Here is a 24,708-nt window from a genome sequence, read left to right as displayed (position 1 = left end):
AGTACAACTTTTCAACTTTACTAAGTTATCCATTGGGGTAAAAATTGCCACGTTACCAGACCAAAACGGTAGCTGCCGAGCGTACCGATCCGAGAACTGAAATCGATACTATTTTTCCCCTACATTTGAGCATCGTATCCATACATCAATCGTCAACCCATACATGTTTATACGACACAGGATACGACTCTTTAGCTATAGTTGTGGCAGACTGACTCAGGAATATAACAAAACTCTACTCTCAAAATCACTGGGCGTGAAAACTGACTCCGGTTCGATAACAAGATGCACGGTCTACGATGCTACGGGCAACGCTTCAAGTGTGTCCTCAAGGACACTTAAAAATGAACTGCTGTTGAAACACGAACTGCTGCCTAGAGACCTGAGAAAGATAGATAAAGGATACGATGACATCGTTCCAGCCATTTTAATTCGACCAAGCTCCATATTAATCAATGTTCTCCATATTAGAGCGTTAATTCGTTCTGATAGAGTTATTTTGTTCAACCAAGGCCCTTCTAATTCTCACACAAATACCATGTTTCTCAACGATTTGGCTGCCAAGTTGAAAACTCCCACTAAAGAGGCCGGCATACCCTATGAAATAAGAGCATTGGAAGCAATCTTCATATCAGTAGTTTCCAATTTGCAAAGTGAGATGAAAGTGAACACCATGGTTATCAAGGGAATTTTAAAGGAGCTGGAAGATCACATTGACAGGATAAAACTGAGATATCTACTAGTACAATCAAAGAAACTGAAGCAGTTCCATCAAAAGGCGGCTCTTATAAGAAACCTCCTGGAGGAGTTGTTAGAACAAGACGACGAGCTGGCAGCATTATATCTATCAGAGAAAAGAAGCTTTCATGATCATCAGGAGGTCGAAATGCTTCTAGAAAGTTATCTGGCCCACTGTGATGAAATTGTCCAGAGAGTTGAGACTTACCTAAGCAACGTAAGAACTACCGAGGAGATCATCAACATTATTTTGGATTCTAATCGAAATCAGTTGATGTTACTAGGTCTGCGGTTTTCCATTGGTCTTTTAAGTTTCGGAGGTTTGATTTTTGTGGCGTCTCTTTACGGTATGAACTTGGAAAACTTTGTAGAAGAGAGCGATTACTGGTTTTGGATCATAGTCGGAGGATCAACTACATTATGCATTTTAGTCTTTGCCAAGGGTGTTAAGGCTCTCAGTAAGTTGGAAAGGGTGAGCATGTTGGGAGATGATTTGAAACCCTTGACTCAAGTCCGTCGATCCCGCAATAACTGAAAAAGCCCCTAATTTACTTTTCCTTCCATTTTCATATGTCTTACATAATCTTTCAGCACTGGTACATACATCTCCGCACATACTTATTACTCATCGCGATGACATGACTGAAAATTTCTTTCTTCTCTTAACTCTTAGCTTTTAGATACACCAAATTCCGCAATGCCTATGCTAAAGGACCCCTCCAAGAAATACGTTGCCTTCAAGCCGCTTAACCTGCCTGACAGACAATGGCCATCAAAAACTCTTCAAGCCCCTCCAAGATGGTTATCCACAGATTTGAGAGATGGTAACCAATCTCTGCCAGACCCCATGAGTGTGGCCGAGAAAAAAGAATACTTCAACAAGCTGGTTCAGATCGGGTTCAAGGAGATTGAAGTTGCTTTCCCTTCAGCTTCGCAGACTGACTTTGACTTTACCAGATATGCGGTTGAGAATGCTCCAGCAGACGTAGCTATTCAAGTTCTGTCCCCATGCAGACCTGAGTTGATCAAGAGAACTGTTGAGTCCTTGAAAGGTGCCAAGAAAGCAATTGTACACATTTATTTGGCTACTTCAGACTGTTTCAGAAACATTATATTTGGCCTTTCCCAGGAAGAATCTCTTGAAATGGCAGTAAACTGCACGAAACTGGTTAGAGAGTTGACCAAGGATGCTCCTGAAATGCAAGATACCGTATGGGGATTCGAATTCTCTCCGGAGACATTTAGTGATACTGATCCGGACTATGCTCTGCGTGTTTGCGAGGCCGTGAAGGCTGCTTGGGGCCCATCAGAAGAAAACCCAATCATATTCAACCTTCCTGCTACTGTTGAAATGTCTACTCCAAACGTCTACGCTGACCAAATTGAATATTTTTCTAGAAACATCAGTGAGAGAAAGACAGTAGCAATATCCCTGCACCCACACAATGACCGTGGTTGTGCCGTAGCTGCAGCTGAATTAGGACAGATGGCTGGAGCTGACAGAATAGAGGGTTGTCTGTTCGGAAACGGTGAAAGAACCGGTAACGTTGACTTGGTAACTCTGGCCCTTAACTTGTACACTCAGGGAGTTTACCCTCATTTGGACTTTTCAGACATTACTTCAGTAATTGACATCGTTGAGCGATGCAACAAGATCCCAGTTCATCCAAGAGCCCCATACGGAGGTCAACTGGTGGTCTGCGCATTCTCTGGGTCCCACCAAGACGCTATTAAGAAGGGGTTCAAGAAACAGGAAGAAAGACAGGCCAAGGATCCCAACGCCAGATGGCAGCTACCTTATCTTCCATTGGATCCTCAAGATATTGGAAGGACTTACGAGGCTATCATCAGAGTCAACTCTCAATCTGGAAAGGGTGGTGCTTCATGGGTTATTCTTAGAAACTTGGAATTGGATCTTCCTCGTGCTTTGCAAGTTTCCTTCTCTAAGATCGTCCAAAATGAGTCAGAAGTTAAAGGAAGAGAGTTGTACAACAAAGAGATCACAAACCTGTTCAAGAACTCTTACTTTGTTGATGATGATGACACCCAGCACGATCTTTACTTCCAACTGGTAGATTACTCTATTACAAATACATCCAAAAGCGCTAGACTGATCAACGTTGAACTCCAAGTTGGAAAAGACACTGTTTCCTTAAAAGGTATTGGTAACGGTCCAATTTCCTCATTTGCCAGCGCTATTTCTTCTTACCTGAAAAAAGATGTACTGGTCTTGAACTACCATGAACACTCTTTAGGAAAAGATTCCAACTCCAAGGCCGCTACATACTTACACTGTGCCATTGGCGATGACTGCAAGGTTTGGGGTGTTGGTATCCATGAAGATGTTTCTCAGGCATCATTCTTATCTTTCATCAGTCTTTTGAACTCTGCAAGGAGAGATGGTAAAATATAATTCATTAGTGGAGGTCATACCTGACCATCCGTAGAGTTAATTATACACTGTGTTCTCTTTTATCTGAGCTATCACACATCGATAACATCAGTAAGGTACAAATCTTGCTCTTCCTCTAGCTCTACCGCCTCGCCCACCTCTATCGCCTCGTCCTCTGGGTCCAAATGAACCTCTACCTCCACGACCTCGTCCACGGCCCCTCACCATGAATGAAGGCATGTTGGTTCTCTTTGGGACCACTTTTAGGTTTCTACCATGAAACTCTGAATCATTTAGCACTAATGATTCTGATACAGAACTGGGGTCAGAAAATTCCACATATGCAAACCCTTTAGGTCTTCCCGTCACCTTATCCATCAAAATGGTGACTCTGTTAACTGTACCACAAGTCTTGAAATGTTCCGCTAACTCTCCTGGAGTTGCTGAAAAATCAACGTTGCCAACGTATATACTTTTGCTGTCAATTTCTTGTCTCTCTTCTATGGATAGGAACTTAGGATCTGAATCCGAATTGGCTGTTCCTACTCCGTTTTCGGGCCTAGATCCAACCTCTTGTTGTCCTTGAAGTTCTCTCAGTTTGTTAACTTCGGCCTCCATTTCGGCCATTTTAGCTTTCCACTGGTCCAGTTCTTGCTGAGAAGCCTGCGACTCTGTCTGGTTGGAATCCAGTTGTGACTGTTGAGGTTGTTCTTTATTGTCCTGGGTTTCTTCTGACATTTGTTCTTCGGCTGAATACTTGGTTGAACTTTTCTTTTCTGCCCCTCCCAGCACTTTCCGTGCGATTCGTTCCGTCTCCTTCTGGAGACCAAAGTTGCGCGGGAAGGAAATAACCGTGGGTACTTTTTCCTTCCAGTTGCTCTACTTGGTTCGCGCTACCTGTTGCAACCTTTCTTCTCTCTGCTTATCTTTCGTTAATAGTTCCAAGTTGATCAGGAACGCAGCTTCAAATCATGATATTAGCCAATTACGTATACTCCCTTTTACGGGCAGCATTAGCAATTGCATTCATAGATCAAACTCCAGGTGTGGTGGCAGACGATTTTGAGCACGTGCCCACGACTACGGTAGTTGACATTCTTTCCTCTCAAGTGCAGTTTAGCAAATTCTTAAGAGTTATTCAGCGCAATGGACTGGTTCCTTTACTGAATCAGATGGACAATTTTACGTTAGTTGCTCCTATTAATTCGGCTTTTTTACCGTCCGATCTAAATGCCTTTGACTCTGAGGAGCTGAAACGGTACTTGATCCCATACGTCATTTACTCCGATTCTTTCGAAGGGGTTCGAATATTTCCCAATTTAGTCAACAATCCGACCAGCTTCACTAGCTTTGATGAGTATGGTGAGTTTAAAGTATCAAATATCAGCATAGTTGAACCCGATCTAGAAGCAGAGTCTCAGGATGCGGTTGTCCAAGGTGTTGAGGAGCTGCTATCCCCTGTGGATGACTTGTACGCTACATTGAGTGAAAAGGGAGACTTCGGTGAAATACTCCGTGCTTCTACAATTGATTCAGATTTCCTTAATAATGTGACCTGCTTTTTGCCACGGAAGCTACCGTACAATGAAGTAGAATTTTCGTACCTTACCTCACAGTATGCAAATGAGGATCAGAAAACGTTTTTGTTTCATCATCTAGTGCCAGGAATTTATGGGGGTGATGTCAACACATCTTTGGTAAATTTGAATGGTGATATCGTTGATTTTTCATCTGTTGATCACGGCCTTGAAATCTCTCTAAATGATACATTCCTATCAACAGAAGCAAATGTATTAGCGTCAAATGGTATTATACACGAATTTTCTACAAACTTGTTCAAAGGATTTCCACATTTCACCCCTTTAAAGGTTCTTTATGGATTGAATGAATCAGAGTTTGTCGATGAAATAATTTTCCGAAAGCTCTCTTATCTTATTGATGATCCGAGCCTAAATCAGACTATTTTCATTCCCAGAGTAACCGATAATGACGATGATACCGAAAATTTTCAACCTTATGGAGTAAACAAGAACAACATACTTTACCAATTTGCTGAAGGTCAGCTGTCAGGCAATTCTGAGCTTTTGGATTCCAAGTATTGTCCCTCAAAGATTGGTGGTTGTCAAAAGCTCAAATTGAATCTCATCGGACATGATCTTTTTATTAACAACCTTGTTGTTGTGGACAGTTCATCATACAAAATAGGAAATACCTCCATTTTTTACATTGATGAAGCTTTGACTACCCCGTCGTCTTTGGGGACTGCTGTTGGGTCTTATTTTCATTGTTCTAGATCTTTACAATTTCTGGAAGATTTAGATCTGCTTCATTTTCCCAAATCAAAAGGGTACACTGTTTTACTACCATGCTTCAATTCATGGAACAATTTGGGACTTACATTAGACTACCTAAGGTCGAACAAGACTGCTTTGGCCCTGGTCTTAGAGAATCTTATCATTGATGGTCCTATATATAGTGATTTCGTGGGAACGGTGGAGTCTACAAGCATTGCTAACGAACCTGTCATATTAACTATTGAGCCTGACGACGATCAAGATGGTATTACAAAATTGAAAGTCAATGACACTGAACTTGACTTGCGAAAGTATACAGATATCTTGTTCGATGTAGGTGTTGTTCATCCAGTTTCTGAGATCATCCTACCCGAATCGTTGGATATAAAGCTTCAACAACTACTGACTGTTGTAGATTCTACCATTTTCCAGGACATTTTAAGCTGGTCTAATTTGACCGAGATACTTGAAGAAGACGGATATTCGATTCTTCTTCCCACAAAAGAATCATTGGAGTCTTCAAACATCACTTTATTTTCCAACCCGAGCTACCTAAAATCATTTATTGCTCTTCATATACTTCCTCCTGGGTCCTTGGATAAACTTATCGATTGTGAAAATCGAATTCCTACCCTGTTGAATAACACCAATTTATCTTGTCGACGGGTATCCAAAGATTCAGTTACATTGCAGATTGTTGAAGGTAAGGATAAGGAAGTGAGAGTGATCAATAAAGGATGTACTAAAAGAACTCTACATCATGAGTCCGTTCATCCAGGACGCTACAACAAATCGTCATGCCTATTGATCTTAGATAGGCCTATTGATCCTAATTGGCTATTTGATGATCCAAACAAAGTACCAATGATTCACCTGCCAATGGTTGCAGTTAGTATTGGGGTTCTTATTGGAATTCTTTTCATATCTGCAATCCTTTCATGTTGTGTGTTGTGCATTTTCAGGACGGACAAGAATACTGACGAAGAACAACCATTAATTGAAGAGACTCTTGAGGAAAATGAAGAGCGTAGAAGACTAGAGGCCCACCATCACAATTATCATTCTACTGAGCACGGTAATATCGAGGATAATACCAATAGCTCTGGAGCCGAAGGGCAGAAAACTTCCCCCAGTACCGAATTTTCCGAAGGTAACTATTCAGAACACTCAAAAAGCAAACCGATACCAGTATGATTAGAGAAGTACAAATAAACTTTACAACAAAACTAAAAGCTAAATAGCTATCACAGAATGAGAAAATGAACTAAAACTTGACAATTACTTTACCTCTCGCTTGATTGGACTCCAATCTCTTGTAGGCCTCAGTTACCTCCTCAGATCTGTAAATCGAATCAACTATGACCTTGTAATTACCTTCTTTGTACAATCGATAGGCCAAATCAATGTCTTTCTTACTAGCATGTACGTTTCTGAATTGATAGTGAATGGGACCACCGCCAATAAGGTTCCAGTAGATAAATCTCTTGAAGGAAGCAAAAGATGAGGGGAAACGTGCAAGTAAACTTGAAGCGTAAACTGGCTTATGGTCCCCTACTAGTGTTACATAATGGCCGTTCTCCTCCTTAGATTTCAAAATCTCCTTGATATGATCGAACAGGTCACTATTTCCTGCTGCATCCAATATGAGATCAAACTTTCCGTCTTTGGCCTTTTCCAGAACAGGATTCTGGAGACTATCAACTTGATCGTAATTGATGGTATTCTGCTGCAATACACCCAGTTCTTGAACAAAACTGTTGGAACGTGAACCATTGACAGATACCAAGTTTTCGGGTTTGACTTTGTAGTGGTTTAATAAAAGCTGTATAGCGGTCCATCCTAGGGACGTACTTCCACCGATAATTACAACACGAGATTTGTCTGACAAGGGTGCAACCGACAGCGATTGAACAGTAGTTAGGAATACAAGAGGAATTCCTGCAAAATCAACTAATTTTTCATCTGTGACGCTGCTATCAACTCTGACAATTGAAGCATCGTGTTTGGTTTTGGGCTTTAGGAACAGATATTGTGCTAAGGTTCCAGTTGAAAGCGTAGGCACATAACCAAACACTTTATCGCCCACATAATACTGGTTTTGTAAATCCGAACCAACCTGTACTACGGTACCAGAATAATCCCGACCCAAAGTACGGTAGCTGGGGAAAAGACACGATACCCAAGGGTGAAATGTGTAATATATCCCCAAATCCACGGGATTTAAACCAGCGGCCGTAACTTTCACGGCAATTTCATCCTTTGAAACAGGTAACTTGTGTGTGACTTTCTTGAAGGTCAATGGAGAAGCATTGTCTTTGAAAGTTAGTTTGTCGTACTCAATTGAGGTGCCCTCTAAAGACATTTTGCGGATAAGATAAGATAAGAAGAGCTAGGGGGTATCCCTGTCTTTTATAGATGATAGATGTCGAGACTAAAAAGATGGTACCATTCGAGAAACAAATCACAATTCCGTACAGATGGTGTGGTTAGTTGCAGGGGTTAAATGATAGGCAAAGCTCAATTAAAAGATACCTATGAACCAATGCATGCGTGTATATACAATCTACTTCAATCAGTAATGTTAACTCTCTAATATCAACTTGTTTTCCTCAGACAAAGTCCTTCATGTTCCCGAACATCTCCAAGATGGCCGAATAATGGCCAAGAATTCCTCCAAGCACGAACAAATGCCAGATATTGTGGGATGACAATATATAGTCACACCAATAAAGTGAAGTCAGGTGTTTCTTCTTGCCTTTGGATGTTAATTCTGGTGTCTTGTTATACAGCTCCTCCTCGAGTCTAGATTCTTTGTAGAGGGTCAATAATGTCCTATCACAAATCTCCTTATTGTCTACCACCACATCGGTTCTCCATTTTTCAGGAATGAACGTCGCATAAAAGACAACCCCAATTCCATATGATGCAAAGCTTCGGAGTAATGGAAAATAAAATGCAAACGTAGGACTAACTCCCTTTAGAAACCAAAGGAGTACGAAGGTTGATACCCCCAGAAATGCTAATGAAACAAAAAAAGATATCCTCAGGTGCCGGTTTTCAGGTTTATCAAAGTAAGGCGACCACGTGAACATGACGCCCGCAACACCTGATAGAACGGAAAACGTGATCAGGCATATCCTATACCACGCATTTACATGCTGAAGGGCAACATGTTCCGTAGTAACGACTGATGATGTGATGAGGACGGTAATTCCAGTGTAGTCAACACACGCATAACTGTTGCGCAATGGAAAACTTGCAATGTTGCTGAACGAATGCCAAAATGTTGAGCTCATGAGACAGTGGAAAGCGCAAAACATGAACTGGTACAAGACAAACTTGTCTGTCATATTAAACGATTGAAACAATTCCATAGAAGGCAAATGACAAAAACTGAGATAAACTAATAGCATGGCACCTAACAAATGGGACCAGATATTGAATGTTTCATTATGGCATTGGCATATAGATTTGGTTGCCTCCTTGTGTGTACCGTTGAATCTGTAACCAAAAACAATGTATTTATTTTCTCTCCAGTGAAAGGGGAGATCGTAGAAATGAATGAGTTTATTGTCGGCTCCTTTCTCTATGGCTTCATCGACATTCATCAGCTTTTGGTTGATGATTGGCATTAACTGGTTCTGCTCCTCAATAAGTAGTTTGTCAAATTCAGAAAGCTTTGCATCCAGGAAGTTAATGGCTGTGATCAATTTCTCCGTCACGTTCAGGCTACTAGGCAGCAATGCGCCATAGTTATCTTCAATGATCTTGAGGATTTGATCCATATGAAACTGTTTACTTTTACGAACAACCTTGTCTTTGAGTGACAAAAGTGTGCTAATAAATTCCAGATGTTCATGATTTGAGGAGCTCATGTACTCCTCAAAATTGTCTAGCTTGAATTCCAAATCACTAAGAAACATATCCAGCTTGTTCAACAAGTATTCCTCTTTGGTTGATTCATCGGCGAGGTTTCCCAACAACTCAGAAGAGCTTGAAGAGGCCCTTTTCATAAGGACACTATCCGAGTAAGGGAAAGATCCGCTGTCGTTCTTAACGGACCTTTTCCTTAGCTCTGCTGAATTTTCTGTCATGTTAAAGATTGGGTGATAAAAAGAAAGCAAGAAAGGTTTTAGAATAAGAAAAGATCCTATAATGCCTGCAATTCGAGAATTAACTTTCCCAGGTGACAGAATCAGGGAGGATTGAAACCCGTGTCTTGGCAACAGTGTACCATACTGGAGTGAGTGAACAGTGATAGGTGGGATGTAAATCCAGGCTGACTACAGTTAACCTTGTGTGTCATAAGCTATGTAGACCGAAGGAGAGCTTGACGTAGTGAAATTACGTTCCTGGAAACTCATTCTTGACAGGTGCGATAACAAATTGGTTGGGAGTTCTATTAAGCAGGAAATTTCAAAACATCGCCAAATACCAAGACCATGTGGTTCACGTATGATCCGCATCTGTCATTTCTTTGCCTGTAGCTTGGTCCCTCACTTTCATGGAAAGCGGCCTCAATGTTTGGCCCGCTGATTCTCCCCCATGTTTCATATTACCTAGATTGTCACGTGACCAAGTGCATACGCCCTTCAAGAAAAAAAATCCTGTCTCATCCTTCTGCTCATCACAGACTCTACCCAAAATGCCGATTAATCAGCCTATGTCTCAGATCAAGTTGACTAACGTCTCCTTGGTCAGGATGAGAAAGAACAAGAAACGGTTCGAGATTGCCTGTTATCAAAACAAGATTCAAGACTGGAGATCTGGAGCGGAAAAGGATATAGACGAAGTGCTACAGATTCCTCAAGTATTTGTAAACGTTTCCAAAGGCCAGGTTGCTCCTCATGATGACCTAAAAAAATGTTTTGGAACTACAGATACTGACACGATCATAAAGGAGATTCTGAATAAAGGAGAGATCCAACTTAGTGAAAAAGAAAGACAGGCCAACTCATCCAAGTACACGGCCGAGGTACTGCAGTTAGTTAGTGCTAAATGCATCAACCCTAAAACCATGAAAAGATATCCAACTACAATGATTCATAAGGCACTAAACGAGCTGAAGTTCAACTTGACGTCTACAAAACCGGCAAAATCACATGCGCTGGACGCCATCAGGTTGTTGGTATCCAAGCAACTAATCCCCATTGCCAGAGCAAAGATGAAGGTTAAGATTGTGATGAACTCGAAAGATGCTAAAGCTAGCAAAGATAAACTTCATAGCTTGATTACAGAGATTGAGTCTGAAAACTGGTCTTCTGAGTGGGAAGCATTTGCATATATAGACCCTTCAAATTATAGGGAACTTTTCAATATGGCCAAAGTTGAACTTTTGGAAATGGCTGCTATCAATGAGAGTTCCGGAACTTTGTAATTAATTTATACTATGTAATAATCTCTTTCTTTTTTCGACGTCTGTTCATATTGTGCTCGTAGTTTGGGATTTTCGTTCATAGTGTCTTTAAGTGTCGATAGAACTCTAGTCATGATATCAAACTCTGAACCTTGCATACATTTCCATATCTTACTGCTGACACTCAATATCAGTTGTTTATTTGATTCTAATGCCAGTAGTTTACCAATTTCGCCGGCGATTACCCTATTTTTCAGGTCAGTTCCATCGCTGACCAAGGTATTGCCTACAAGAACTTGTACGTCCTCTCTCAAAACTTGGAAAGTGGTATCCAGTTGGCCAGCGTACGTTATTTGAATTATAATTTTGTCCTCAAATTCAGTAATAGTACAGCATAAGTCTCCGTTTTCTAGCCTCCTGATGTTCCATCCCATTGTGGTTGATTCACTAAAGACTTTTGCTAAGATGTTAGAAACAGGATCTGTAGACCCAATGGCTCGAAATCGTATCCTACGGATCTGGCATAGCGCGCCGGAATATCTCTGTTTACCTTAAACGCTTATGTTGCCGATCAAGGAAACACTGAGGACATTGGTGGCATGGTCGTTTGCAACTCTATTACTGACCATATTGATGGTCTTGGCCTCAGTGCACAATTTGTTTCAGAAAAAGAATAGAAAGTTAATGGCAGTTAAGGCATTTCCCAGGCCCCTTCCCAAGAGAGATGATCTACAGTTTTACGCTCACATGCTGGGACTAGATCTTCTTGAATACCACATACTCACCCCAGATGGCTTTGAAATAGTGATTCAGAGACTGGTGAATCCCAACAAAGAAGTCTCTTCAAAGCCCATTTTGTTATTGCATGGTCTACTTCAAAGTTCCGCCTCTTTCTTGTCATCCGGAAGAAAAAGTATAGCCTATTACCTGTTGATGAACGGGTACGATGTATGGCTCGGAAACAATAGATGTGGCTTTCATCCAACGCACATGGTCTTTAAGGACAACGATCCTAAAATGTGGGATTGGGAAATTCATGAGATGGCTACATTTGACCTGAAAACCATGATAGAGCACGTTAAGAATGCTACCAATTCACAGTCTATAAATTTATGTTGTCATTCACAAGGCGGTACCCAAGTATTTTACTTATTGGCCAATCGAAACTTAGAGCATATTGATAAATTGGTCTGCTTGGCTCCAGCCGTATTTGGAGGCGAAATGATAAATGATCGTCTTTTGTTTCGTTTCATGCGATGGCTATCTCCTACTGGTTATGATTGGTTGTTCGGTATTCAAGCATTTATGCCAATTATGATGAAGGTGCGGAGCGTTCTTTACCGCTATAAACTTTTTGATTTCTGTGCGTACGCCATGTTCAACTATTTATTTGAATGGAATGATACCTTATGGGATCCTGAAATTCGCAGCATTCATTTTCTTTTTTCCCCAGTTTATGTTAGCGCCAAATTGATGAAATGGTGGCTTAGTGATTCAGTTGGATATGCCCATCAGAAATCAGTTTTTGATAACGGTGATTGGGCAAAAATTGAGGAGGAACTACCCAGAATTTTTTGTGTTTTAGGATCCATAGATTTGCTCGTCGATGGGAAGAAACTCATGAATTGTTTTCAGAGCCCTGTAGTTACCTATCTGGAACTAAAAGAATATGCCCATCTGGACGTCTTGTGGTCGGATGATGTCATTCAGGATATTGCAGAACCAATGTTAGATTTCCTGAAGCAATAATTAAAGGGAGCCACACGTACCACCATTCAATAATTATCTAAAAAGTTTGGTCAATTCTTTCATTCTTTGCTTTCCACATCACTCCAAACACAATACTACAGGTGCCAGCCACTCATTGTCAATTAATTATCTCCATAATATAAACTAATGTACATATCACTCAATTTTCTATAGTCAATTTTCTATATTCTCCACAAAACTCAAATAGCCCTCCCTCGTACGGGCCCTAAAATGCTTGCCCCATTTAATAAATGGAAGTGAAGCAAGCATTAAAACAATATTAATAACAGCGAGTGCTATGTACGTATTCTCCACTCCAGAAGCGTCCAACCAAGGAGAGCAAGCAAAAGTAAAAATGCAGCCTAGGAAGTTAGCAATAGTTGCCACACCTGTCATACATTCCAATATCATTTCAGGATAGCATTCCATAACATAAGTGAAAGCCAGATCACTGCCAACGCTGAATCCAAATCCTATGAATCCTAAACCGACATACGCTACTCTCCAATCTAGATTCCTTGCAGTGCCAATTCCGAACATTAGCAATCCAGCCGGGGATATTATAGCATTCAAGAGTGCAAACCATAATCGAAACTCGGCCTCTCGTTTGTCATCGTTCTTTCGGGATAACCAAAGCACAAAGTAGTCTAAAGTGGACCCAGCATAAAGACACCCAATAATACTTCCTATTAAAGGTGGTATGTTCATTCGGGCGATTTCAGAATCACTATAAGAAAACGGAGGTTCAGCATAGTTAGTGTCCTCTGTAGTTAAATAAAACGATAAGGCAGAGAGTTGAAAACCAAAAAAGGCGCCACTTAACCATACTGAGGGAAAGGAAAATACCTTTAACGAATGCACCAGTAAAGAAGACAGCTTAGAAAAATCTCCAATTTTGGGGGTTTTTCGTAAAAGCTTCATCCTTTGATAGTACGATTTAGGTTCTTCTTCATCGCCTTGGCCATTGGGGTAATATAAATTATAGGGCCTCAAATTTATGGAGTCATTATCTTCCTCCGTGGAAGTTGCATTTAGTGAATTTCTAAGCATGTTTTGCAATTCCTTGATTTGTTGCAATTTCTGTTGGCCCCTGCTGTTTAATCTGGATAACTTTGTCTCGTAAAAGTTTTTCTGAGTTTCACCGTCCAAAAGAGCATCATATCGTGATCTGTCAAACGAAGTGTCTTCCAAAAACAAGATACACACCACTAACAAGATACCAGCTATTATGGCTCCATACCATCCAACCCAGTGCCATCCTTGGCTTGTTGTTATGTATCTTGTTATCAACGGACCAAGATAAGTTCCTATACAATAACTCAAAACGTATATCGTAATAGAGGCTCCAAGCTGATGATTAAAAAACATATCTGAAAAGGAATGTTGAACCTGAGCTGAGGTACTTCCCTGGCTTATGCCAATGAATATTTGGGAGCAAATAGCGTCGGCTTGATTCCTTAGTTCAGTGAACCATATACATCCCAGCACTGCAAAAACTAGGCCGATCAAGTAGACAATTTTTCTACCGTAAACACGACAAATAGGACCAAGTAAAAAACAACTTAATGCGATCGCAACAAACAGCACTCCTGCTCCCGTATTCATTGAGTCGTAGGAGATGTTAAACTCGTCATGAATGTCAGTCTGCACCGCGGAAGCATTATTGGATATTGCGGCAGTGAACCCAGCCAAGATGACCAGTTGGATAAAATGAACAGATTTGCGAAGGAAACCCCAATTTAAGGGGTCATTAATTGAATTAGAAGGTTGGGGTAACAATATCATCCCGTTTCTCATCTTCCACACCTTACTATCTCCATTACCACCCCATAGCTTGCTGTTTTTAACAGCACGAATTGAATAGGTACCTGGAACAAATTTCGGGTGGTACTTATCCTGGTACTTCTCCATTCGTTGAGTATCGACAATGCTGGACAGGAAGTCTGTATATTTATTTCTCAATGTTGACTAAAGATGCACGGTGTGATAAAAATGGTTGTGTACCGTATTAAAACTGCTGATAGGAGATAATAATACATCTGAACACCACAGGGATGATTGAGCTTAGAGTCCACCACACAGAAAAGATACCACCACCCTTTACCCATCTAACTTCAACTCGTGCCGGAAAGAAGTCACCTTCCTCGGATAAACTTCCCACTCTCTGTTGCTCACTATCGCTCAAACACACTCCAAGAATAGGCCACCACTAAAAAAGACATAAAAAGAGGAAATAAAGAAAGGAAGAGGAAACACCCAATTTACTACCACCCCTACATTGCCCAATCTAAGTTACTACTTTCAAATAGTTTACTTTAGCACAAGATGGGAAATTCAACTTCAAAGCAACCGAAGGGAAAAGAGGGAGCCTTACCCAGGTCCGATACAATGACTAGTACGCGTTCCGTGAGGTCGTTCCGAAGTCGAAGAAGTCTCTCGAAGGACTCGTCGCAACATTTAAACGACGCTGGATCGTTTAAGCCTTCGCAAAGTTTTGACAATAGAAGCAGGAAATCATCCTTTAGAAATGATATAAAGCCCACAATAACACCAATAATGGGAGCATCTACAGACAGACTTAGCGGAGAATTCGGCAGTCTGTCAGTTGGCGATGATTACAACTTACAATTGCCTCCCTCCATGATACAAATGGAACCAAGACAACCCATATTAAAACAACAAGATATAACCAATGGAGTTTCTAACACGAGTCCTGAACAGCATTCTGGGTTTAATAATACCGGATTAAGCAGCTATACGAGCTCTCCGTCTTCGCCTATAAATACACCCCATTTAACGGTCACTCAAGGAAGCAGCACCAGTTTAACTGCTCTAAGTCACAGTAACAACAACAATAGCAGTGGTGCTAACACTCCAAAGTCATCACACTCCAATATTAATTCTCCTGCTAATTCCGATTCCGTTTCAACAATGTCAACTTCTGTCCCAAAAACTACTTTAATGACAAGTAGAGGTGTGGTTATTAATATTGAGGATATTATACAGCGGCTACTAGATGCTGGTTATTCTGGAAAAAGAACCAAAAATATATGTCTTAAAACCAGTGAGATATCTGTGATATGCTCAAAGGCTAGAGAGCTATTTTTGTCGCAACCTCCTCTCTTAGAATTATCACCACCCGTTAAAATTGTAGGTGATATACATGGTCAATTTGGAGATTTAATTCGAATGTTCACCAAGTGTGGATTCCCCCCTGCTTCAAATTATTTATTTTTAGGTGACTATGTTGATAGAGGGAAACAGTCTTTAGAAACGATTTTGCTACTGTTATGTTATAAGATCAAGTATCCAGAGAATTTCTTCTTATTAAGGGGAAATCATGAATGTGCTAATGTGACTAAAGCTTATGGGTTTTACGATGAGTGCAAAAGAAGAGCCAATTTGAAAACATGGAAGATGTTTGTGGATACTTTTAATACTTTGCCTATCACCGCTGTCATTGCATCAAAGATCTTTTGTGTTCATGGCGGATTATCACCAATGTTAAATTCCATGGACGATATAAAGAGGATTCAAAGGCCTACTGATGTACCTGAGTTTGGACTGCTAAACGATCTGCTCTGGTCAGATCCTGCTGACACTTCAAATGAATGGGTCGATAATGAACGAGGTGTCTCATATTGTTTCAACAAAATAGCCATAAACAAGTTCTTGAACAAGTTTCAATTTGATCTGGTGGTGAGGGCGCATATGGTGGTTGAAGACGGATATGAGTTCTTCAACAACAGGTCACTTGTCACCGTCTTCAGCGCGCCAAATTACTGTGGAGAGTTTGATAATTGGGGAGCTGTCATGAGTGTCTCAGATGAACTCTTATGTAGCTTTGAACTACTAGATCCCTTAGACAGTGTTGCATTGAAACAGGTAATGAAGAAAGGTAAGACTGAACGAAGGAATGCTACATTGCAAAGCCAGGGACCAAACTCCTCAGTAAGCAATGGTGCTAGTTCGATAACTTAATTTGAAATGGATGATATAATACATGCAAATGCAAAGGAAGGCGTGCAAGAGATGAAGTAGAGAAAGTAAGCAAGAAAAGGAAAAAACAAAAAAAAAACATGACAATATCAACGTAACTATGATTGTATAAAGAATCAAAGATCAGACTTTTCTGACTATTACCCACCAATTATCCTTCTCGTAACCATCTTCAACGATCTCCCCTCCAGCACTTACGCTATTATCTATCAACTCGCCTTTCTTATAAAGATGATAGTATCTTAATTTTGTCTGTTGCTCATTCTGACTCTTCATTACCCAGGGAACCAACTGATCCTGGTCCATTCCCTCCTTCCAGCCTCTTCTGCTATTCTCCTGTTCCAAAGCCCAGCAATAGATTAATGCTTCCCCTTGTGGTCTGAGTTTTGACAAGATATGTTTGATGGCTTGTATCCTTCTTTCTTCCGTGGAGAAATGGTGAATCACTGCTATGCTGACGGCAAAATCAAATCTGTCATTGTGGTGGGGTAGTTGTAGGCCATCTGCTACCAACAACCCTCTATGTCCATTCTTGTACGCGCATCGAATTAGCCCATCCGATCTGTCTGAGCCTAGTATCATAAGATTTTTATTGACACCTAGGTATTTCCCATTTCCACATCCTACATCCAAGCCGATGGAATAATTCTTCCGGGAGTTTAGGAATTTTTCAACTATGGGCCAAGGCTTGTATCTGGTTTGTGAAAAATGCGAGGCTATCTCATTATAGACAGTGTGAACGTATGTTTCCTCTTTCAAAGCGGGGTCTTTGACATTTTCAAAACGGTCCTTTTCTGTTTCTATGGATATTTGATCCATCTGAGGACAATTGGGCCTGAGTTGCAGGGATTGATTTTTTTTGGGGCCTCAGAGTTGTATTTTTCGCTATTAAAGAATTATAGGAACTCGCTCTTGTGGGTTACATGATATGACATGGAGATCTGCTCTGTTTTCATCAACTATTATCTTGTTATTTGAAGGGCTTCTATACAAATCGGATGAGGCAAATAGGAACAAACTAGTTGATTATTTTAGAGAATCTCCCCTGGAAGACATCGAGATTAGATTATCCATATCTCTTAACCCAGAGCAATTGAAGCTTCCAGATCTTGCTGAAAGCAGTCAAATTCAAACCAACTACGAGCTAAACAGGATAAACCAAGGACTTATCTGTCAATACAAGGTGGATTATTACAGCTTTTCTCCAGATTGCTATTTTCAAATGGATCTGATTATCAGTGACAACGATGCCATAAGCATATATGAGAACGAGCCTATAATTGATTTATACCATCAACTGCAGTCAATTAGAGAGAACGATCTTCCCTTTTTTGTGTCTCAGGCGGCTCTGTATCATTTATTAGAGTCTGAACTGGAGTCGCTAGCTGCAAATCACTATACAAGGAAGTTTACTGGGAAGAAATACGTTACCATACCTAATGAACCAATCGATCTGGAAACAGTTTGTGTGAACGACACCAGCGTGATACGGAGGCTTAGTAAAGTGACTGTCTTGAATTCAACTATATGTGAAAACCGAAGCGTGGATTCATTTTTGAGCACTGTTACACCGAATAATTTGAAGTTTCAGGTGGATAAGGCAATCCGGTTGAAATTTCTACAACAAATGATGTCATTCTATGGCATGTTACTACAAATCAACCAAGGTGAAAACAAATATAAAGAAAAGCACAATTTGTTCCGGAACGTTCTCCAGAGACGGAAAGAGGCTGTTGAGCTTTTCAACAGCAATCATTGGGATGAAGCTTTGACCCTTCTGAATCAATTGTCGATCGACAATTTGCCAGCAACTAACTACACGGACTCGGGTTGGTGGCTTCGAAGCGGCTTGTACGGACTAATTTTGATGTGGCAGCTCATTTTCCAGTGACAGTCACCATAATCTATAATACTAATACATACTGGGAAAATATAAAAAGAAATAAAGCCTAAAAAAAGGAATGGCAATAAATGACCCCTAAAAATAACCTAGGAATCTAGTTTCATGAGTTTACCCCGTTTATCTTCAAAGCCGTTACTATCGTCGTGCGAACGTTTGTTTGACGATGAAGTTGATTCTTCGTCAATCGTGTGTACAGAAACTTTGCGGAGAGGAGAGCCAGTTATGGAGTCGCGTGAATCAACTGTAGGCTTGTTAAGAATCATAGACAATGAAGATCTTTGGGATGCAATGGAGGTTTTTTGTGAGAAAATAGAGGACGCATGCACGTTGGAAAAAATTGAATCGTCTTTGTTACTGAAAATGGAGCTCTTTTCAGCTTTTACTGGCTCCTCCTTGGTATGAACCCTAAAAATAGATGGTCTTAATTGAGAATGGGAACTTTCAACTGAGGAGTCGCCAGGGTTTCTATCTTTGAAAGGAGTGGGAGTTCTTCTTGCAGGAAGATCATGAGTGACAGGAAGGGAAGATGATGATGATACTGAATTCGTTTTGGGAACATAAAACCCTCTATGAGCAGACAAAAAGCCGGAGCCGGTATTAGGGACTGGTGCTGTCAAAGGCAGATCCTGCAATGGATCAACTAAAGAGGAATTTCTCTTTGAAGAAACAAATGACGAATGTGCAGAATGTATTGGTTGTGGGTTCGGCTGACTCAACTTGGAAATTCTGTTCCTAACAGACGCTTCTATACCGGAGAGCCGACTATGTTGAATGTTTCTGTCTACTTTAGGCTCGAAGTGAGGAGGAATCAATTGAACCAAACTGGGGATATGCTTATTATAATCATGAACTTGTTTTATGAGTGCGTCCGATTTTGATTGTAGGTGGGACTGCTTGACCTCCAGTTCAGTTTCAATCAATCTCATAGAATGGTAAGTAGGCAATACCATAGGCTCCATATTTGTGGGAGAAGCTGTCATCGGTCTCATATTGTACATAGGTGTAAACGGCAACAACGCAGGCGGGGGATGAGAGGTATACTGTCGATATTGCTGTTGGGGCTGTTGGGGCTGGCCGTGCTGGGACTGGGGTTGGTGATGATGTTGCTGTTGAATCTGCTGTTGGGGCTGTTGGTGACTCATTGGTTGCATCGGTTGGCCAAGATGTGAAAATGGAGGAGGTGCCAGTGCTGGCGCCGGCGGAGCAGGGGGCACGCCAACATTAGGGTGATAATAAACAGTAGGCTGAGGATGATATAATACAGGTTGCTGTGTATGTTCCGTCTCACCTTCTTGATTGGATTGCTGTGGATTCTGGGGGTACTGTAAATCCTGGGGGAAATAGGAATATTGATCATGGACACGGAACTTTACATAGTCTGTAGTAATACTTTTGGAGGAGGAGGACGTAGAACGTCTTTTTATTAGCGGCAAAGAGTCTTCGTTACCCTTGCGGAACTTACCGTTTGAATGACGAAACTCCCAGGTAACTTTCGGTATGGTATCACCCTGTACAAGCGGCTGTTCGGAAACTTTATGGAACCCATACATGTGTAGTTGCCGAACAAAACTGGATACGTTGGCATGCTTGAAGTAAGTGGACAGCACCTTGGAAAATTCAGCGCCCGGAAGTAATGCAAAAGTGCCCGATTCTTCAGGGCCGGTCCACCAAATCAGATCATTTAGCTCTTCATTCGAAAGCATGGTATAAAGTTTGTGCACAAAGGCAGACTTCTTGGGTACGCTCTTGATCGAGCCTTTGCTTGTTCGACTTTCAGGCATACCTAAGTCATATAGGTGGTGTTTCTCGTTCACTTTTTGAGTGGAGTGATAAGACTTGTGTGCCTTTCTTGTCTTCAAATGAAAACGATTGAAGAGGTATGGGATGGTAGAAATAATCTCCCGGCGATACACGTACTGTAGTGGATCCTATGACGGAAAACAGGCCGGAAAAAAAAACTACAGTGAAGACTGAGATTCGATAAAGTAAGAAAAGGGGAAAAAAAAATGCGGTGATGTTCCTTGAGATATACGCTTCTTCAAGCAGGGCAACTGACATAATTGTTGAAAATTCGCTCCTCACAGAAAAAAAAAAGAAACGGCAACTCATGTGCTGACTTCGTAAACAGATCACAAAATGATGTCTGTAAAGAGGTCTTAGCAATACACAAAGTTTTACTGTGAAATGTCAGCTGGTTTATTATGCTATTGAGGCGAAGCTGGAAAAAGTACCAAAAGTGGTGTTATGGAAGGTTAAAGAAGCAGAAATAATGCCACAAGTTATCAGGTGCAATGTGATCTGTGCATGATGGTTGTTTTTTTTTGAACATTCTTATTGGTAATGGGTGTGTTCGTGCGTCCAAGTGCAATATCATTCGATCGATGAAAAAGGCTTTTCTTCAAATACGTGAAAGATAAGTGCGGTGTGCATTTTTCACAGACGGATTATGCTAGAAGTGGTCCAAGAAAAATGTGGTGTTGTGCAGAACAAAAGCAAGGTAGATACAGAGACTATACGCGCATCATACTATGGTCTCTGTAAACACTTTTATATAAGGAGCAGATATCCGAAATGCGTAACTCATGCACATTTATTGCACCGCGCATGATAATAAAACTTCCCCTGTGCTCCTGTGTGTTTCATGTGACCAACAGGCTGCCATGGCAGATCGGTATGATCGTTTGCATTGGGGCTTGCTGTTTACCAAAACACCGTCTCTCAAAACCAAATGCAACTCTTTTCGCTGTGATGATCGGCGTGGTTGACTTATTTTGCCTGCAACTGGTAGGATTTTCCAGGGACTCGACTCAACTTGTCGTTTCAGTATGCAACCAATTGAGGGGCAGCGGTACCTTTCACCACAATAAGAAAAATGCCACATCTTGCATACAGTAGAAAATGAACAATAATCCGCACTCTCTATAGTTGAAGCCATATCACTCGCATTCCCATAGCCAATTTAATGGGCCTATTAACCCTAGAGGTTACGAGTAAAACCAGAGGTAATCTATTGCTCCCATAAAAATTGTTGCGGAGACATTTAAGAAGCTATACAGGACGCAACGATGGCAAAAAAGGTAAAAAAAAAGGCTATTGTCACCAGCAAAAAAAAAAGAAACTTACAGGTAGAAAGGCTTGAAATCAGGAGTAGTAGTAGGTCTCTATTTTTATCAACAAAAATGCGTAAAATAAGCATCCCAGTAGATTACACACGGATTCGTACATGCACTAGTTTCATCCAGCTCGAGAGAAAGAAAAAAAATGGATTGTCTTTAGTACCCAAACAACCGATTTGATCCGTCTTTTACGTGGTACGAATAGACAAACGACCACTCAAGAGGTCAGAGACAATGTTCAACTGCTCCCAATGAACGTTCTTACCCTTTCGCCACTTATGATGAGTTTCCTTCTCCCATAGCTGTTTTACAGGAGTGAATGTAACCTCGGAACCTTGGATTCCAATGACCACTGACGTGTTATCATCTATCACGGAAGATTTGCCGCTCACTGCAGATGTCTTAACTCCGTCATCGTAAAAGAATCTCAAATGACGTTCGTCGGCGCTCAAATTGGCATTGTGTTTCACCTGGAAATTGGCGTCCTCGATGAAGTTACAACATTTGATAGCCAGTCTGCAGGCATTAACCCGGTCAATAGATGAGGGAGATTTACCCTGTTGTACATGACCAGGCACGGCAGTACGGCTCTCAAACCTACCCTTTCCAGCTTCACCTATGATAGCAGCAATCAGATCCGTGGTGTAAACCTTTGAAGCCTTTTCATTATGAATAAAGATTTTACCCGATCTGTTCTTACCATCGTCTTCCTCGTATGTTCGAGTCAACAATTCAATGTCTTCCTGCACTGTTTGAAGGTTGATTGGGTTTTCAGGAGTATAAACAGCCAAAGCTCCTGTGATCAGACCAGCGTAGCTGGCAAGATATCCTGAGTATCCACCTTGAACTTCCACAACAAATGTTCTTCTTCTACTAGCAGAAGCAGATTGTTTCACAGCATCACAGTATCCAGACAAGGTGTTTAGACATGTGTCAGACCCTAAGGAATACTCGGTACCAGGAACGTTATTAGAAACAGTAGCTGGAAGACAACACATTGGAATATTGAAGATAGGATACTGAGCACGAGCTGCGTCCAGCTGGTACAGAGCTGTGAAAGCTTCAAATCCACCGATAATAATAAGACCATCAAACTTGTATTGCTGGAAGTAGTACGCCACAGTGCCCATATCATCACTAGGAAGACTTCTGTTGGTACCAATCTCCGACCCACCTGTGTTGTGCCAGTCCTCAACATCAATCCAGTTGAGCTCTCGTACAGCGCCGTGGCGAATTAATCCTGCAAATCCGTTTCGAATAGCAAAAACTCTGTGTCCTTTTGCCAACGAGTTCAAAGTAGCAACTCTTGTGGCAGGATTCAACGCAGATGTTGGAGCTCCCACATGGATGATGGCAATATTTAATCTTGAGCTCTCTGGTACTAGATATGATCCATCGTCATACTTGGAAACGGACAGGAAGCTCTCATATGATGTGGCAAACTCTTGGTCTCTTAATTTCAAAGCTTTATCGAAATCCTTGGCCTCGATAGCATCACTGACAGTCTTTGTTTGAGCAACAGATTCCACCAACGGCTGGCGAACAATTTTGTTCTCCAAAATGCTGATGACAGGAGAAGGAATTGCTGGGGTGCTTTCTAAAACAGCCCTAACAGCATCAACACCTTGAACAGTGGCCAAGAATCTATCAAAAGCACACGGAGCTCCACCTCTTTGGACATGTCCTAGACGGGTAATACGAGTGTCCAAACCAATCTCCACTAGTACATCTTTCACCTCTTCAGAAGTGATAGGGTTCAGTTGGTCATCAATAGCACCTTCAGCAACAATAACGGTGGTCTTCCTGCGTCCTTTCTCTCTATGTCTCAAACAGACTTTCTTCAAGTCGTCCTTCCAGTTTGTTTCACTTGGAGGTCTTTCAGGGATGAAAATGTAATCAGCTCCAGTAGCAATTCCGGACATTAAACCTAACCATCCACAATGTCTACCCATGACTTCCACCACGAAGGCTCGTGAATGGGAGGCGGCAGTAGCATCGATGTAGTCTACCAGCTCTATGATTCTCTCCAATGAGGAATAAGCACCAATTGTGGAATCAGTTCCGCACATATCGTTATCGATAGAACCAACGAGACCTACGATTGTCAAGTTTCTGTGTGTTTCATATTGTTCTTTTGTAATTTTGCCCTCACCCAAAAGTTCCTTTATCAGTTCAGGCCATTCATTTCGAAATAGATCGGCACCTGTAAGAGATCCGTCACCTCCACAAACAACTAACGCATCAATACCATTGCTGACCATATTGTAGCAAGCTTGAAGACGGCCCCATCGTTCTCTGAATTCCTTACTTCTTGCAGTACCAATTATGGTACCACCAATGGAAAGTAAACCACGGACATCTTGCCACTGCAGTTCCTTTAACATATCACCACCCTTAACCAGTCCAGTGTAACCTTCATAACAAGCGTAAACTTTACAGCCATAGAAAATACCGGCTCTTGTCACAGCCCTTACTGCAGCATTCATTCCCGGTGCGTCTCCACCTGAAGTTATGATGGCAATCTTCTTCTTACCTTCTTCAGATTTAACCTGCTCAACTATTGATTCTTGGGAGCGTACTTCCTTCTTAGGGTGGAGGAAAAAGTCTGGAGAGGTAATCTTCTTGGAACTCAAAGAGGGATAAGAAGAAAAGCTAATGACGTCGCCCATAGGATCCTTGGTTGAAAATTCAACAAGGTCTATTTCTGAGGGAATTATCTCAGCACCAATTTCAATGAGTTTAGCTCTTAATTTGTCGATACTAGCGGTGAAAAACGTAACTTCACCGGGCAAGTCTTTGTTTTTCTGAAGGTCATGATTTGATAACCTTAATTTTATAACAACACCGTCACTCTGGTAGGGAGAATATCCCAGAAGAGCTTCAGATTGGTAGCCCACAGATTCTTGCAGTGGTTTTCTCAACTCTCTACCAGCTGACGTTTCGACCACTTCAGATAGTGGGAAACTTTCCAGCCAGATTTCCTTGATTGAATCCGTGGAAATCCCCGTCAATTCAAAGTCTGACCGGTTGTCTTTAACATATGAGCGTGTTGCGTGGAAGCCCAACTTCGTGTAAAAATTGAAAGTCTCTTCAAACAGTTTGTCATCATTAGTGACAAACGAAGTGAAGGAAAGTGCACTTATAGATGGTTCTGGCATCTG

At 41.3% G+C, this 24,708-nt stretch overlaps 15 protein-coding genes across 15 annotated transcripts; 7 read left to right on the top strand and 8 right to left on the bottom strand.

Annotated features, from left to right (window-relative positions):
• Positions 1 to 163: 163 nt before the first annotated feature.
• Positions 164 to 1,273, top strand: PAS_chr2-1_0834 (uncharacterized protein; the record flags this gene model as incomplete). The annotated part of the gene is made up of 1 exon (XM_002491272.1): positions 164 to 1,273. The coding sequence occupies one exon, from the start codon at positions 164 to 166 to the stop codon at positions 1,271 to 1,273; it is 1,110 nt and encodes a 369-aa protein (XP_002491317.1).
• Positions 1,274 to 1,435: 162 nt separating this feature from the next.
• On the top strand, positions 1,436 to 3,151 carry PAS_chr2-1_0415 (Alpha-isopropylmalate synthase (2-isopropylmalate synthase); the record flags this gene model as incomplete). The annotated part of the gene is made up of 1 exon (XM_002491271.1): positions 1,436 to 3,151. One exon carries the CDS (start codon positions 1,436 to 1,438, stop codon positions 3,149 to 3,151), a length of 1,716 nt encoding a protein of 571 aa, XP_002491316.1.
• Positions 3,152 to 3,238: 87 nt separating this feature from the next.
• PAS_chr2-1_0414 (Cytoplasmic RNA-binding protein, contains an RNA recognition motif (RRM)) lies at positions 3,239 to 3,868 on the bottom strand (the record flags this gene model as incomplete). The annotated part of the gene is made up of 1 exon (XM_002491270.1): positions 3,239 to 3,868. The coding sequence occupies one exon, from the start codon at positions 3,866 to 3,868 to the stop codon at positions 3,239 to 3,241; it is 630 nt and encodes a 209-aa protein (XP_002491315.1).
• Positions 3,869 to 4,101: 233 nt separating this feature from the next.
• PAS_chr2-1_0413 (uncharacterized protein) lies at positions 4,102 to 6,618 on the top strand (the record flags this gene model as incomplete). The annotated part of the gene is made up of 1 exon (XM_002491269.1): positions 4,102 to 6,618. One exon carries the CDS (start codon positions 4,102 to 4,104, stop codon positions 6,616 to 6,618), a length of 2,517 nt encoding a protein of 838 aa, XP_002491314.1.
• A 70-nt stretch (positions 6,619 to 6,688) lies between these two features.
• PAS_chr2-1_0412 (uncharacterized protein) lies at positions 6,689 to 7,786 on the bottom strand (the record flags this gene model as incomplete). Its single annotated transcript, XM_002491268.1, has 1 exon — positions 6,689 to 7,786. The coding sequence occupies one exon, from the start codon at positions 7,784 to 7,786 to the stop codon at positions 6,689 to 6,691; it is 1,098 nt and encodes a 365-aa protein (XP_002491313.1).
• Positions 7,787 to 8,033: 247 nt separating this feature from the next.
• Positions 8,034 to 9,518, bottom strand: PAS_chr2-1_0411 (Membrane protein involved in zinc metabolism, member of the four-protein IZH family; the record flags this gene model as incomplete). The annotated part of the gene is made up of 1 exon (XM_002491267.1): positions 8,034 to 9,518. The coding sequence occupies one exon, from the start codon at positions 9,516 to 9,518 to the stop codon at positions 8,034 to 8,036; it is 1,485 nt and encodes a 494-aa protein (XP_002491312.1).
• A 410-nt stretch (positions 9,519 to 9,928) lies between these two features.
• Positions 9,929 to 10,801, top strand: PAS_chr2-1_0410 (Essential protein involved in 60S ribosome maturation; the record flags this gene model as incomplete). The annotated part of the gene is made up of 1 exon (XM_002491266.1): positions 9,929 to 10,801. One exon carries the CDS (start codon positions 9,929 to 9,931, stop codon positions 10,799 to 10,801), a length of 873 nt encoding a protein of 290 aa, XP_002491311.1.
• Positions 10,802 to 11,341: 540 nt separating this feature from the next.
• PAS_chr2-1_0409 (Steryl ester hydrolase, catalyzes steryl ester hydrolysis at the plasma membrane) lies at positions 11,342 to 12,529 on the top strand (the record flags this gene model as incomplete). Its single annotated transcript, XM_002491265.1, has 1 exon — positions 11,342 to 12,529. One exon carries the CDS (start codon positions 11,342 to 11,344, stop codon positions 12,527 to 12,529), a length of 1,188 nt encoding a protein of 395 aa, XP_002491310.1.
• Positions 12,530 to 12,703: 174 nt separating this feature from the next.
• On the bottom strand, positions 12,704 to 14,440 carry PAS_chr2-1_0408 (Putative transporter (DHA1 family) of multidrug resistance transporter; the record flags this gene model as incomplete). Its single annotated transcript, XM_002491264.1, has 1 exon — positions 12,704 to 14,440. The coding sequence occupies one exon, from the start codon at positions 14,438 to 14,440 to the stop codon at positions 12,704 to 12,706; it is 1,737 nt and encodes a 578-aa protein (XP_002491309.1).
• Positions 14,441 to 14,854: 414 nt separating this feature from the next.
• Positions 14,855 to 16,510, top strand: PAS_chr2-1_0407 (the record flags this gene model as incomplete). The annotated part of the gene is made up of 1 exon (XM_002491263.1): positions 14,855 to 16,510. One exon carries the CDS (start codon positions 14,855 to 14,857, stop codon positions 16,508 to 16,510), a length of 1,656 nt encoding a protein of 551 aa, XP_002491308.1.
• A 141-nt stretch (positions 16,511 to 16,651) lies between these two features.
• Positions 16,652 to 17,347, bottom strand: PAS_chr2-1_0406 (uncharacterized protein; the record flags this gene model as incomplete). Its single annotated transcript, XM_002491262.1, has 1 exon — positions 16,652 to 17,347. The coding sequence occupies one exon, from the start codon at positions 17,345 to 17,347 to the stop codon at positions 16,652 to 16,654; it is 696 nt and encodes a 231-aa protein (XP_002491307.1).
• A 109-nt stretch (positions 17,348 to 17,456) lies between these two features.
• On the top strand, positions 17,457 to 18,419 carry PAS_chr2-1_0405 (Hypothetical protein; the record flags this gene model as incomplete). Its single annotated transcript, XM_002491261.1, has 1 exon — positions 17,457 to 18,419. One exon carries the CDS (start codon positions 17,457 to 17,459, stop codon positions 18,417 to 18,419), a length of 963 nt encoding a protein of 320 aa, XP_002491306.1.
• A 98-nt stretch (positions 18,420 to 18,517) lies between these two features.
• Positions 18,518 to 20,212, bottom strand: PAS_chr2-1_0404 (Transcriptional repressor and activator; the record flags this gene model as incomplete). Its single annotated transcript, XM_002491260.1, has 1 exon — positions 18,518 to 20,212. The coding sequence occupies one exon, from the start codon at positions 20,210 to 20,212 to the stop codon at positions 18,518 to 18,520; it is 1,695 nt and encodes a 564-aa protein (XP_002491305.1).
• An 809-nt stretch (positions 20,213 to 21,021) lies between these two features.
• PAS_chr2-1_0403 (Hypothetical protein) lies at positions 21,022 to 21,366 on the bottom strand (the record flags this gene model as incomplete). Its single annotated transcript, XM_002491259.1, has 1 exon — positions 21,022 to 21,366. One exon carries the CDS (start codon positions 21,364 to 21,366, stop codon positions 21,022 to 21,024), a length of 345 nt encoding a protein of 114 aa, XP_002491304.1.
• Positions 21,367 to 21,735: 369 nt separating this feature from the next.
• PAS_chr2-1_0402 (Alpha subunit of heterooctameric phosphofructokinase involved in glycolysis) lies at positions 21,736 to 24,705 on the bottom strand (the record flags this gene model as incomplete). The annotated part of the gene is made up of 1 exon (XM_002491258.1): positions 21,736 to 24,705. The coding sequence occupies one exon, from the start codon at positions 24,703 to 24,705 to the stop codon at positions 21,736 to 21,738; it is 2,970 nt and encodes a 989-aa protein (XP_002491303.1).
• Between the last annotated feature and the right edge of the window lie 3 nt (positions 24,706 to 24,708).

The sequence above is a fragment of the Komagataella phaffii genome, chromosome 2 (assembly GCF_000027005.1).
Source record: "Komagataella phaffii GS115 chromosome 2, complete sequence".
Classification (NCBI taxonomy): Eukaryota; Fungi; Ascomycota; class Pichiomycetes; order Pichiales; family Pichiaceae; genus Komagataella; species Komagataella phaffii.
This window is presented reverse-complemented; position numbering and strand designations above follow the sequence as displayed.